The sequence below is a fragment of the Vipera ursinii genome (assembly GCF_947247035.1).
Source record: "Vipera ursinii genome assembly, chromosome: 2".
NCBI lineage: Eukaryota > Metazoa > Chordata > Lepidosauria > Squamata > Viperidae > Vipera > Vipera ursinii.
In genome coordinates, this window is record NC_139513.1 from 222,954,318 (window position 1) to 222,968,927 (window position 14,610).

At 38.8% G+C, this 14,610-nt stretch overlaps 1 protein-coding gene across 3 annotated transcripts in view; it reads left to right on the forward strand.

Annotated features, from left to right (window-relative positions):
• BRD10 (bromodomain containing 10) overlaps nucleotides 1-11,816 on the forward strand; it is a 60,720-nt gene extending 48,904 nt beyond the window's left edge. For 2 of the 3 annotated variants that reach the window (XM_083354027.1, XM_083354029.1), the window contains 3 exons: nucleotides 6,182-6,297; nucleotides 6,417-6,595; nucleotides 7,242-11,816. In XM_083354027.1, the coding sequence (XP_083210153.1) occupies nucleotides 6,182-6,297; nucleotides 6,417-6,595; nucleotides 7,242-10,843 (3,897 nt within the window). In that variant the 3' untranslated portion in view covers nucleotides 10,844-11,816. The remainder of the gene's footprint in view (nucleotides 1-6,181; nucleotides 6,298-6,416; nucleotides 6,596-7,241) is intronic. The other variant, XM_083354028.1, reaches the window with a different exon arrangement.
• Nucleotides 11,817-14,610: the final 2,794 nt, after the last annotated feature.

A 14,610-nucleotide genomic window follows, 5' to 3' on the forward strand; every position in this document is an offset into this window, starting at 1 on the left:
ATGTCATAAGGGATGACATTCCAGAGAACAAGTGCTGCAACAGAGAAGCTATGCTTCTTGGATCCTAAAAAAGGATATTACTTAAAGGGCAGGACCAAGAGCACATCCATCTGGCCTGATCATACTGGATGGGCAGAAACAATTAGAGATAAATGTTTCCTCGGATAGCCAGGCTGTAACCCAAAAGTACTTTGTTAAATGACGGCGATAGCCGGCTTTTTGAATAACACCTGGGAGCCAACTAATACAGCTTGGAAAGCAATGAATATAAAATGACACTTCCTTCATTGTCTGTGATGCCACATTCTGCACCCACTTGTAGCTTCCAGATGGGTTTGAAGGGCAACCCATATTATACAGATGTGGCCAAAAATATTGCAGAACTCCACTTTTCCCCAAAGAATTCTAGTTTGCTATGGAATAAGTTGAAACGGACAGTCAGTGGCTTCCATTTTTATTTTTATTTTTTATTTTTTTAATTCCATTTATATCCCGCCCTTCTCCGAAGACTCAGGGCGGCTTACAAGCTTAGCAGTAGCCTTCATTCTATGTATATGCCTGCTTATTAGGGCTTTCACACACACACCCAAGCGGCATTATTACAAAGTCAGCTTATTGCCCCCAACAATCTGGGTCCTCATTTTACCTACCTCGGAAGGATGGAAGGCTGAGTCAACCTTGAGCCTGGTGGGATGCGAACCTGCACTAATTGCAGACAGCTGGTGTTACTTAAGGAGGCATTAGCCCACTGCTCCACCATTTCATGGTCCATGGAACAAAATAGCAGACATTTTGTTTTTCATGCACGCTTAGTGTATTCTGGTAAATAATGAAAAAGGCATGGCCATTTTAATTTAATTTAATTTTAATTTATTAATATTTCTATACCGCCCTTCTCCCGAAGGACTCAGGGCGGTGTACAGGGCAAGAATAAAACACAGAGTTACAAAAATTAAAAGGTAATTAAATACATGCCCATAAAAGCAGTTGGTACATTAATAAAACCCCAATAAAATGATAGTAAAAAAAACAAAAAAAACCCACCAATCCCCCCTCAGGCCAGGCCGGCTTGTTCGAACAGGTATGTTTTCAGATCGCGGCGAAAGGAGCGAAGATCGGGCGCCGTCCGGAGCTCAACCGGTAACTGGTTCCATAGCTCCGGGGCGCCCACAGAGAAAGATCTCCCCCTTTTACCATATCTATAGCAATCCAATTGTGAACTGATCAGGAATATATTTAGATATATTGCAGGGCTCATTTTTCTGGCTCTAAGCTACCCTGAACTTAGTGGATTTTACTTTTGAATATAGATGTAAGATTTTGCTATTAAAATATCAACCAGATTATTTAACCTAAATTTAGTTTCCTATCATGTAGACTATTGCCCTGTCTAGTCCTATCAATATATTCTGGGGTGAGATATTTTTTTTTAAAAAAAATACTTTTTCTTCATTTGTGAAATCCAGCATGGTAAAGTGTTATGGTGCTAGGTCAGGAGCAAGAGAAACTCCGGTTCTAGTTTTCCCTGTAGCATGAAAATCATCTGGGAGATTTTGAGCAAGGCACTCCCTCTTAGCAGGGCGGTGCTGTGGCTCAGTGGTTAAGACCCTGGGCTTGTCAGCTAGACAGCCGGAAGCCCAGGTTCAAGACCCAAGAGCCATGCAGTGGGGTGAGCTCCCATTCTTACTCCAGCTTCTGCCAACCTAGCAGTTCGAAAACATGCAAATGTGAGTAAATAATAGGTACCACTTCCAAATCCTCGGTAAACAAATTGTTTAGGAATGGATCTGGCTGTATGAGTAGTGTAAGAGACTACATTCATGCTGCATTTGCCATTGTATTTTGCCTTCATTTTTTCAAACTCATATTTCTGCTTGTACCTTACCATAATTTCTGTGTTCTAAAATGTTGATAACTGCAGATCAATAATTTGGTTTGGTAATAATTGGTCCTATAGATAATATACTGTTCAGGATCATGTTGTACAGCAAACATGTCCAACCCATGCCTGGACAGCTACTAACGCGGCCCCACAAGATTGTAAACATTTAACATTATTATGTTAAAATTATGTTGTACAGTATAAATTTTGGGATAGTGTCTGCTAACATATGCTGCCTATTAAACTCTTGTTTCTAACTAAGATAGAATAAGAAGGAAATGCATTCTGAAAAGATAACTTGTAAAGTATAGCTATAAGGAATGTTAAATTTAAAATTTGGTGCCTTATTTTTAAACTGGCAGTACAAGCATACAAGCCATAAATAGTAGACATGGGTTTAAATGAGTCACAGCAGAAAACCTCAATAATCAATCATGGGAGAAATTCTGGTAAAGGATTGGTCACGTCACTAGAAATATGCAAGTTAGAACTGAAAGTAGATGAACAGCTGAGGGAAATAAATAGGCGAGTTCCAGGTTTATCTGATTTTCCTTTCCCTTTTAAATATATATTACAAAAAAGCCATTTATATCTTGCATATTTAAAGTCTTTGTTAATCTGCACTTTATTGCTTCTTTTCCTTAAACCACCTTTGGAATGTCAACAGCAAAAGAAACTAAGCAATGATAATTGCTGTTGTTACAGTAAGAAACTTTTAGACCAGGGTCCGCAGACTGGTCCTGGTCCGTGGCCTGTTGGGAACTGGTCCACGCAAATGGCAGGCAAGCACATGAAGCTCTATTTGTGTAAGTGGCAGGTGTGCATACAAAACCATCCCCCCCCGATGCCACTGCTGGTCCATGGAGCCGGAAAGATTGGGGAACACAGTTTTAGAGGAGAATCATTTTTTATCTGGAGACGTTCCTGTCTGTCCACACAAAGTGAGGTCCACAATCAGAGGAGGACTAAAGAGTGGCAGATGACAAAAGAATCATCATGTCATTGTAATGCAAACTTCACCCTTTTTGTACATGTGTTGTGATATTACATGCAGGTACAAAAAAGGATGGAATAGGTTTTTAATTCAGATCTTGGGAGAAGAGAGGAGAAAAATAGCCAGTTCAGCAATTGAGTGATTTAAGCGTTTTTCCAGTTCCCTGGGAGCACTAGGCCTGATAAAATGACTAGGTTTTGAGGGCCTTCCAAAATATCAAAAGGGGTGAAGCTAATCTAATTTCAGAGGGAAATGTTCCCTAAGGTAGGCACCACTACAAGGAAGACACACCACCTGGGACCCACCAAATGTAGATCCCTAGCTGATGGTATCTACAGCATACCTCCTTTAGCAGATCTAATAGGGTGGGCTGATGTAACCAGGGAGAGGCAGTCCCTCAGATAGCCCAGTCTCGTACATGAAAGGCTTTAAAGATTAAAACAAGCACTTCGAATTGAAAGCAAACTGGCAACCAATGCAGCTCACAGAGCATTCGGTATTCTAGGAGCCTGCACTGCTGAATTCTGTACCAGCTAAATCTGCCAGGTACAGTATTCTTCAAGAGCAGTCCCATGGAAAGCACACTCCATTTGTTTAATTTGGAGGTGACCAGGGCATGAGTGACTGTGAGCAGGGCCTGCTGATCCAGGAACAGGCCCAACTGGTGCACAAGATGAAGCTGTGCAAAAGCCCTCTTAGCCACTACTACCTGCTCGTCGACCAAGAGTCATAGTCTAGGAAGACCCCCAGGTTGTGCACTGTGTTTACCTGTGGCAATGCAGCCTCATCCAGCACCAAAGATGGCATAGTTGTAGAAACAATGGACCCCCAAAACCAAAGCCACTCATTCTTGCCAGGGTTCAGCTGAAGCCTATTATTCCCCATCCAGACCCTCACAACATTCAGACACCGTGATAAGACCTTCATGGCATTGCTTAATTCCTCAGTGGTAGACATATAAAATTGAGTGTTATACACATACTGATGATACCTCACCCTATGGTGACAGTTGAGCTTATCCAGTGGCCTCAGATTGAAGAGGAGAGGGGAAAGCATCGAACCTTGTTATCACTGGAATCAACCCCAAAGGAAGGAGGCAGACCAGCATAACACTATGCTGCCTACATGCAATCTTCTGAGCCAATCCAGAAGGATACCGTTGCTGATAGTATTGAAACCTGCTGAGAGGTCAAGTAGGGCAAGAATGGATTCACTACCCCCATCCTACCCAAACCAGAGGTCATACAAAAGCTAGACCAATGCTCTTTCCATTCTATATCTGGCTCTGAATCCTGGCTGAAAGGGATTCAGATAATTTGCTTCATTCAAGGTCATCTAAATCTGCTGTGCAACCACCTTCTCTGCCACCTTCCCTAAAAAGGGAAGTTAGATACTAAATTAAAATTGTTCAGTATAGTGGGATACAACAATAGTTTCTTGAGGGAGTGAATTAAGGTCTCTTTAAAAGACAAAAGGACAACCCTCTTCTACAAACAAGAATTAATCATTGCCAGAACCCACTCACACAACATCCCCCAGCTGCTTTAACAAACCAGAAGGGACATGGATCTAAGGAGCAAGGGGCCAAGCTCATAGTCCTAAGGACCTGGCCACTTCCTCAGGTCCAATAGGTTCAAACCATTCCCAGTTAACTGGACAAGATTATGCCCTAGGCTTCTCTGGATTTGCAACAATTCATTCCAATGGGAATGAATTCAAGCAACTTTATTGAAAAAATGCTGCACAATTCCTCTGCATGCCTCTGTAAGAGGTTCTCCATGGTCTCTTTATCCAAAAGGGCCTATGTCACCTGAAACAGAACTGCAGGGCAGCAATTTGCAAATGCAAAAAGCACTAATGCTTCACATCTTTACCTCTAATAATTAGGTCTCAATGGAAGCACTCACCTTGTCCAGTTAAGTTCCTTATTGAGCACTAACACTGCACTAGACATCTCCCATTTCATCTCTCTTAACTCCTCCGTAAACCATAGAGAGTAAAGGGATCTGTGAGAGGAGAGATTGTATAGGCATGATCCAATCCAAGTCCTCAGCTGCCCTCTTATTTCAAGCAGAAACCAATGCTTCAAATGGATTGTGCGGCAGACCAATAAGAATAATCATCAGCTCATTTTGAAACCACTCTGGATCCATCAGTCACCAGGGGCAGACCAATCCAATAGGTTCAACCTCCTGTAGTGAGTGGTGGCAGTAGAGAATCCCATCAAAATTGGGGTATGATCTGACCATATCAAAGGGGACACTAAAGCTCTCCCAATTTTAGATCACATTGTCACTGCTCTGATAGGAACACCAAATCCAGAATGTGACCATTCTCCCAGGTGGATCTCTGGGTATTGGAATAGGCCCATAGCTACTATGGAAATCAGGAACTACCAAGTCATCTCAGACCCCATTCCTCAGAAAGGCAGATTTATGTCACCCAGAGGCATAGGTCTGGGGAACTCCACCACCAACCCAGAAAAGGAGTCAATATTGCTGTGTAGCAGGGAGGTTGGTACAAAAGCAGCAATCACAACTGATCCCTAGAGTCCAGCTGGATGAACAAGATCTCACAACTGGAGATCTCTGGGGCATGCCCCCTGAAAACTGTTAAGAGATTCAAAGCACACTGAAGGTGTCCCTCCCGAATGGAGCTGAAACGTTTGCAGCCAAATCGGCAAGCTCGGAGATCAAACAGCCCAACTACCAACCTGAGCTACTAATATTCAAACAATATTCAAGATTCTCTTATAACAATCGCCATACCCCTGCCCCTGAATCTCAGCTGATGCCACGCTTCAAACTCAGCCAGGCAAATTTCAGAAAGGGCAAACCCCATTCCAGACCCAGGCAGGTCTCAGTAATACATTTCAGGTTGTCTCTGTCATCAAATCATGGATGAGAAGGTCTTTTTATAGACCAATCTGGCATTCCGTAGCAGCAGCTGGATTTATGATTTATGATACTTGGGCATTTTTATTGAAATAGGCATTGATTATGCTATATAGTTTTAATTCTGATTTGTGTTCTATGTAATTATTAATTGGCACATACAATGGTAAATAAAGTGACATCTTACAGTTAAAAGAGAGAGAAAAAGAAAAGATTAATCATGTTGTAGTAATTTAGTTCTATATATTTTTTTCTACTTGAATTTTCGGTGGAACACTAGACATCTCCTGCAGTAATTAATGAGAATCTGACTACTGCAAAATAGATCCATAGTGTTGTTCTTCCTGAAGTTACACATTTTATCCTTATTAATTAAAATTTACTCTGTAATAAGCATTTTCATATTTACAGGGAAGATGGTATCATCGAAAGCAAGCTGTAAAGGAACTCCACTGTACTTTGATACGACTGCTAAATGAGTTGTTACCATGGGAACCAAAATTAATGAAGGCATTTCATAGAAACAGGTAATTAACTGAATCTTTTTGGTAAATGTAAAATGTAAGAATTCACCAATCTTTTACTTATTTTTAAATATTAATATGAAAAGAACAAAAATCTTACTATCTACAATATTCTATTAAAGGTCTCGCTTAAAAAAAGACTACGATGACTTCAGACGGCAGCCGGATCATGATAAATTTACTAGAGAACAGTGGACTAATGAGGATAGTGAAATAAATACTGTCAAAGAAGTTTCCAATACATTTACCAGTGAAACTTTGGAGCACACAGAAGTTTTGAAAAGAGACTATATGGATACTGGTAAGTGCATTTGTTACCATTTGATTGATTGGTGGAGTATGATAGATTTCAGCTATCTTAACAAGATGAAATAGTTATCCTTTTTAATAACCATTTCTTTTGTTTGAGAGTATTGTGCAAATTGAAGCAAAATTAATTACAGCATAGCCTGCAGGTAATTTTGACAAATCAACTTACGTTGTTTTCCAAGGTTCCAATGATAAAAGAATTTCTTTCTTTCTTTCTTTCTTTCTTTCTTTTTCTTTCTTTCTTTCTTTCTTTCTTTCTTTCTTTCTTTCTTTCTTTCTTTCTTTCTTCTTTCTTCTTTCTTCTTTCTTCCTTCTTTTTTCTTTCTTTCTTTCTTTCTTTCTTTCTTTCTTTCTTTCTTTCTTTTCTTTTCTTTTCTTTTCTTTCCCTGGGATACACAGTGGGATATTATCTCTGTTGAATTAAATAACTTCAGAAAATGCTTAAATATTAAATTGAGTATAAAATAAATGAAGATTTACAAAACTAAAATAATTAAATTTTTGAGCACATTATAAATTGTACTGCCAAAACTTCTTTTGTGGATTGGAACAACAGTGTTAGTGTAATCTGATCAGTTAAGAAGGATTGTTTGCTTTTCTAAAAATGCTTCCCTTTTTGGTTCTTCTTTTTCTCCTAGAAGACATGAAATCACCAGAAATGGACCTTGGTTCAGGAAAATCCAGACCATTTAAAAAAGATTTGACTTGTAGAGAAATGCAGAAGATAGTGCCTAAATCTGTTAAACGCCAATCCAAGCAAAACTACTACCTAGACGACAGCACAAATGAATTTTTACCAAGGAAAAAGCTAAAATTAAGCACAAATGATGCTACCATCCATAGTATTGAAAATGATCTGTCAACTGAGAGTTGCTTGAATAAGCAGATAGAATCTTCAGCTTCAGAATCATTGGACATGACAGACTCTACAGCATATGCACAACATTTAATAAAAGGGACCAAACCTATCCAGGCCTTGCTTGCTAAGAATATTGGGAACAAAGTGGCCTTAACAAGTCAGTTGCCATCTACAGTAGGTAGAAGCACTTTTACCTCTGAAAAACTGGTTATATCAACAGTGAGTTCTTCTCCAATTAAACCAGAATTGCCCTGCCAGACCAGTTCAAAGAATTCTTTGCAAGTGTTATACAAAATGCCAGCTGGCCATTGCATGCCAGTAGACCTGCACAATAATTCAGTGAAGATTCAGATGCAGCCTTTAGTTGATGGTAAGTCAAGAGAAAAAAACACAGGAGAGAAAATCATGCAGCAAGTCCTTATTTTGCCTAAAAGTTTTCTTATCCAGCACAGAGAAAATAAAAGTGGAGCAAAAGAAAACCAACCCCTACAGCAAAATACGATTGAACAACACTGCATTTCTCTTCCACTGTCAACAGATACCAGCACTACTTTAGTCCCTCCTATTCCAACATCTTCAATAAATGTTGCTACTACACTTCTGCCTATTACAAATGTTAAAAAAAATATTACCCAGTTGCCACAAGGGGCTGATTCAGTGAATAGACTTTCGCTGCTGCCCTCTGTCACCTCCACTAGTAACACATTACCATCAGTAGTGAAAATGAACCAAAGCGAGACTGTAAAAATTACCAAGACTGTTGTTTCGGCTGCCTCCTGCCCTGTTGCTTCACCTATTGTTTCTTCAACCATTCAGACTTTGACAACAGTATCACAGAGTGTGACTTCTTACATCAGTTCCTTCCCACAAAATACTGCTGACATTAGTGAAACAAAACAAGAGCTAAAAACAATCTGCATAAGAGATTCACAGTCTATCCTTGTTAGGACACGTGGTGGGAACACAGGAATCGTGAAAGTGCAAACAAATTCAGAGCCAATTTCTGCTAGTAACTTCTCTCCATCTGTTTTTACATATGCACCTCAGCTTCAAGCATTTTTATTGCCCAAATCCACACAGTTGTCAACGTCTACTGTTTCAGCTGTGACAAAAGCGATACCTAGCTTGCCAACGCTTGCTCAAATGTCTCCAGCAACTTCTTCTATTCCAATTATTTCTTCTTGTGCAAATCCAAAAAAGGGGAAAAACACAACAGTTACATTTGGGCACTCTCATAATAGTGGTGTGGTGAATCAAGGAGTATCAAAAACTCTACATGGATCCTCCTCTCCATTCTTATCTTCCATATCGTCAAACATTGTCATGACAACTCCACCAAACAGTTCTGGTAATGCAGTGAGCTTATCTACAGAAAATGTTGGGCAGAGTTCCACATGCACTACCCAGGCTTCTTTTATTAATCAACAAGTTAATGTAAATAATGCAAAATATTCTGTTGCACAGCCTGAAGTCACTTCCATTACCAGCAGAAGTCTGGGTAGTACTCAAGTTCAAAAACTTATGTTAGTCACAAATCCTTCGCTTCTTCCTGTGTGTGGAGCTACAGGAGTCAACTTAATTCCTACTCCAACATCCACTGGTGTTAGTGCACAGAAACTGGTTTTCATTAATACTCCACTTGCCGGTATTCAGTCAAATGCAAGTGTAACAACAGAACCACTTAAACAGACTTTCCCTCCTTCCATTGGTAAGACATATGTGAAAAGCACAGAGCAACCTCAGCTTGTCCTTCTTCCATCTACTGTGGGATCATCATTAAAAGTAAACACATCGCCAACTGTTTCTCAAGTAAAAGATGTTAAAATAGGTCTTAACATTGGTCAGGCCTTTATAAATAGTACAGGTAATGCTCAGAATGTTTCAACAGTTAACATTATGCAGTCTACAGCATCAAAGGATTTGGAAGACAAAAATAATCATAATATAATTTTCCCATTGTCAACCAGTAGTAGTTTAGTTCCTGTATGTTCGAGTTTGGCATGTCAAAGCATTGCAGCAAAAGCAGTAAATACCACTACAATAACCAGCAGCCCATGTTTAGATACTACTTCTGTGGCACTGAGTGGAGCTACTACTGGAACACGGTCTAGTATTTTGGCAGATGGAATGGAACCCCCAGCAAAAATAATACCAGTTTTGACTACACGTCTGTCCTCCTCTAATGTTGGAAGTACTGTGGCTATATCGACTGTGAAAACAGGACACCTAGCTTCATCTCTACTGATTTCTACTGCTCAACCAGCAATTTCTCATTCAAGTTTATCATCTCCTTTTCAGCTGCCAGTAACAGTTTCCTTGCCTGGACCAGTGAATGGTGTCCCTAAAATGTTGCAAACAGTCCCTCCATTGCCAGCAATTCCACCTGCTTCACAATGTGTGCCCCATTCAAAAAGTCAACAGTCCACACTAGCTCAGTTTCAGCCTGCAGGAATTTCAGCCGGAGTGCCAACAAATGGAAGTAGTCAGAAACTTCAAAAAGCATCCCCCAATGCAAGTAAAGTGATTAATTTTTCTAATTTAGTTCCTCTGCCTTGCCCATCAGTGCCACTTAATGTAAAGACAGCTTTCTCCTGTGCTCCTGGTACCTCTACAGTTCAGACTGTTCCAGCCTCACCATCAGTAGTTAATAATGTAGGCAGCCAATTAAATGAATCCAATATTCAGCAGAAAATCATAATTAACACCTGTACACCTTTGGCACCTGGAACCCAAATAATGATCAGTGGTACCCGTTTTATTGTTCCATCTCAGGGCCTTGGAGCTGGTAGTCACGTTCTTCTCATTTCTGCAAATCCAAAACTTGGTCCTCTCTTAACTGTTAGTAATGGCTATGGATTTCAAGGCGTATCCTTTGCTGCTCCCACTCCCCAGAAGACTACACAAGTGATGGGCAATTCCTTAAACTGGCAGCCATCAAAACTGCCTTTAAAAAGCTCTACCAAAATTGTGAACTCTCTTGGGATTACAAATCCTGTGCCTATTGTTCATGCTACGCCACAAATAATTGCCAAGACTTCAAAGTCAGGCACTCCATCTTTTGCAACAACGCTGTCTACATCTTTGGTAGGGGTCACCTCATCTGCTACTCAAACTAAAACAACTTTAGTTCCTGCAACCCACATTAGTACCTCACAGCTACAAAACAGTAAGACTGTATTGCACCTAGATACATCTATTAAAAAACTGATGGTCAGCCCTGAAGGAGCCATTTTGAATGCTATAAAGACTCCAACATCAGAAACTTCATCTCTGTCTTCATCCTTCTCTTCTGACCTTATTTCTACAACTAGGAATTCTGCTGTTGTCTTCCCCAGTTTTCTGAACTCCAGCATAGGTGTCCCAGACACAGCTGCATCTTGAATTTCAAGTAAATGAGCCGTTGAAATTTTGGGGCATTTGTATGTGTGCGTGTATGTGTATAAAATTAATTTATAATTGTTTTTTAAAGTACACTGTTTGAAACATCTGATTTATGTCCATGAACCCAAGGCATGTAATGGCATGTTTTGAGCAGACAGAACAATGAAGCAAAAAATATTTTTGCATATCATTGAGAATTTATGAGTGAAAGGGATCCAGAATGACATAGATAGCAGCTACACAATTTGCTGTTAACAACAAAATGTTACCTGTTAACATGTTAAAACACCCGTCACATCTCAAGGATTTGTGTGCACAAAGCCATCATTGATTTTTTTTATTTCATGTTAGATTGAGGATCATTTCAGTTTTTCTTTTTTCAAAAAAGCACTTCTTGAAATATCTTTCAGAGCAAAGCTTTTGAAGGCTTTTATTAAAGTGTGGGGGGGAAACTGTTCAAAGATATAGAAAGCGATGTTTGGTTCTTGGTTAGCACATTTACTGGGATCTGTTCTTATAATTTAGAAATTTTCTATTTTGTTTTCAAATGTTCCCATGTTCTATATTGATGTGTTGCAAAAATGCAATCTATGGTGTAAAATTGTACATAATCCCAATTCCTTAACAGTATGGACTAAACCATGTGTAAAAAGAATTACTCTGTCTTATTTATGTTTTGTTTACATAATGTATAGTTTTTTAAGTATTTTAGTAATTTTGGATAAGTGTACTGTTTAGCAATAATGCAGAAGGATCTGTATGTAATAAACAAAGTTGCTGTATTTCTGCTTCATAATACTCCGTGGAAAAAGGATATTTGCCAGTAAGATATCTATGTACTTGTATTAAGAAATCAGTGGAGGTTTCAAAATATTGCCTCGTAAGCACACATATTTTGACATGGTCCAGTATCACATGGCATTTACCCTTTAGTAAATGGCCCACAATTATGATTCTTATTCTTCAACTTTTACAGCTCTTCTGTGTATCTTTTATAGACTTCCTAAAGTGTTACAATATAGTAGCCATAGATAGGACATGAACATTTGTTCACAATTTCAAATGGGTTATTAAAAGGTAAACATTTCTGTTTGTCTTGATTAAAATGGCAAAGGAACCTAAATAGCTAATACACTATGATGTACAATAATGCAATCATTACCGGTAGACAATGAAGAGAGTTGACTTTCTTTGAATTGCCAAAATTGAAAATATAAGTCATCTGTTCCTCACCATAGTGAGTTCCACACTATTCATACTTTCATTAGGATTTCACAAACAAGTAGTTAAGGGGCACAGTTTGCATCACAGTTTTTTTTCCCTGCCCCGCTTCCCCCTTTTGTGGATGTATGTTTCGTTACAGTTCTCATAGTATTAATATGCAGTAGCTACCAACCACTTTTCTTCAAACACAATGAATAGCTTTTGCCACTTCAAGCCACATTCTGCTCTGTTTTCTATTATATCATTACAAATTCAACATACTAAGTATTTATATCTGGAACAAATCAGAGAGGAACCCATGGTTTGTGGATTGCATATTCTGAAAACAAGCTTCATACTGGTGGTTAGTGGCTGTACCTCTTGGATGGAATCACTGGATCTACTCATGGCTAAACACTTGTGGATGGTGGCCATAAAGCACTCTTAATCTGAAATATACTTTCAGATTTCAAAATTAGGGTTTCCTCTTCGATCAGAAATGGGGGCACCGTGGTTAACACAGATCTATCATAGTACATGCTTGTGAAACACTCATTAAGATTATTTAATTTTGCCTTTAAGATTATGTAATCTCATAATGCCATAACAATATATTAAAATCTTAAAAGTGTACTTTTTACAAACAAGGAACTTAGATTTTCCTACCAGAGAGGACATGAAGTGAACCTTAGAATATAATATCTCAGATTCATATGTGATTTTATATATATAGTAGATCTGGCTGATTCCATAAGGTAGAAGGGTATATAGATCTTGAACCTTCTTTCCAGAAGCCTTCTGAAGCTTCACCCTGGTTTACCTCCTGATTTGGAATAGCATCTTGGGAGTTCCAGTTGCCCCACTTGTTTCCTGGGGTACTTCTAATGCCTCCTTAAGTAACACCAGCTGCCTGCAATTAGTGCAGGTTCGCATCCCACCAGGCTCAAGGTTGACTCAGCCTTCCATCCTTCCGAGGTAGGTAAAATGAGGACCCAGATTGTTGGGGGCAATAAGCTGACTTTGTAATAATGCCGCTGGGGTGTGTGTGAAAGCCCTAATAAGCAGGCATATACATAGAATGAAGGCCATTGCTAAGCACATTGATTTGTGCTTTAAATTGTAAGCCGCCCTGAGTCTTCAGAGAAGGGTGGGATATAAATGGGATTAAAAATAATAATAATAATAATAATCCTGGTATATGAAAGAGATAGCCTCTTATGCCCCAGGCTGTCTTTCTAAAAATTAAATAGTAATGCCCCCTCCCAAAAGAGGGAATGATATATTGTAATCCTATGATCATATCGCTAAAAAGATTTAAGACTATTTTTCTTTGGCATGTATGGCAGATGTGGTTACTTATTCTGAATTGATAATAACATTCTTTGTGACTGTTTCTTTGCAGTTTCTTTACAAATAACTAGGAGTCAGGTGAGACAAATCTATGGTGTCTTTTTCTCAAAAACAAACTGGTGCCCAGTAAATGATAACTAATCCTTTATTTCCTAATGCAATTTTTCAGATTTGTTGCCTAAAATTTTTGCTAGCAGTAGAGGACATTGTAACCTGTTGCTCATTTGCTGAAAGTGACCCAATTTAGATTACTTAAGAGAGCACAACAGGGAGAGAGTTAATACAGTGGAGTATTATGCTCCCATTTCAAATCCTCTATGGTAATTTTAAAATAATGAAAAGGTTATGAATCTCCTATAATATAACCAGTTAGATCTTTCATCAAACAGGTCTTCATCAAACAATTCAGTTACCCCTAAATATATAACAGATGACAACTTAACTGTCTAAATGTTGAGCTCTGGATGGCTCCCGACCTTCGCTCTTTTAGCCGCGACCTGAAGACTTGGCTATTTGAACTTGCCAGCCTGGACTGAGGGACTGGGATTTTAGATCTTAAATTTTAAAAATTTTAAATTTTAGGATGTGTTTTATTGTTTAGGGCTATTTGGTTTAATTTCATTTTAATTTTTGTATATTATGTGTTGTTCATAGTGTTTTAATTGCCCTGTACACCGCCCCGAGTCCCTTGGGAGAGGGGTGGTATATAAATCCAAATAAATAAAATAAAATAAATAAATAAATATGAATTAAAATTGCCAGATTTAGATGCAAAATTAAATCATACGTATTTAATAAAGATATTTTTAAAATTTATATACCGCTTTTTAAAAAGCCCCTAACTGGCATATGTGTCATGCAACAGCAATATGACACCAGTGCAAAATAACATGGAATACAGAACAAGAAAACACCATCTGCACAGAAAGTTCATTGATCTGAAAGTGCTGAGAAATATGGAGACAAAGGAAGACTGAATGTTGTCATCAGACCCGTAAAGGGTCCCCTCATCTACCTTTCTCACATAAGGGTGTGAGTTAGTGGGAATCTAATTGCTTAAAGACAAAACGATAATAGCAGACCTTTTTATCAAACCTTACTGCAGAAAAACCTGAACAGTCTAGAACAGAGGTCTTCAAACTTGGCCCTTTTAGGACTTGTGGACTTCAACTCCCAGAATTCCTCAGCCAGCATGCCAAGTTTGAAGACCCCTG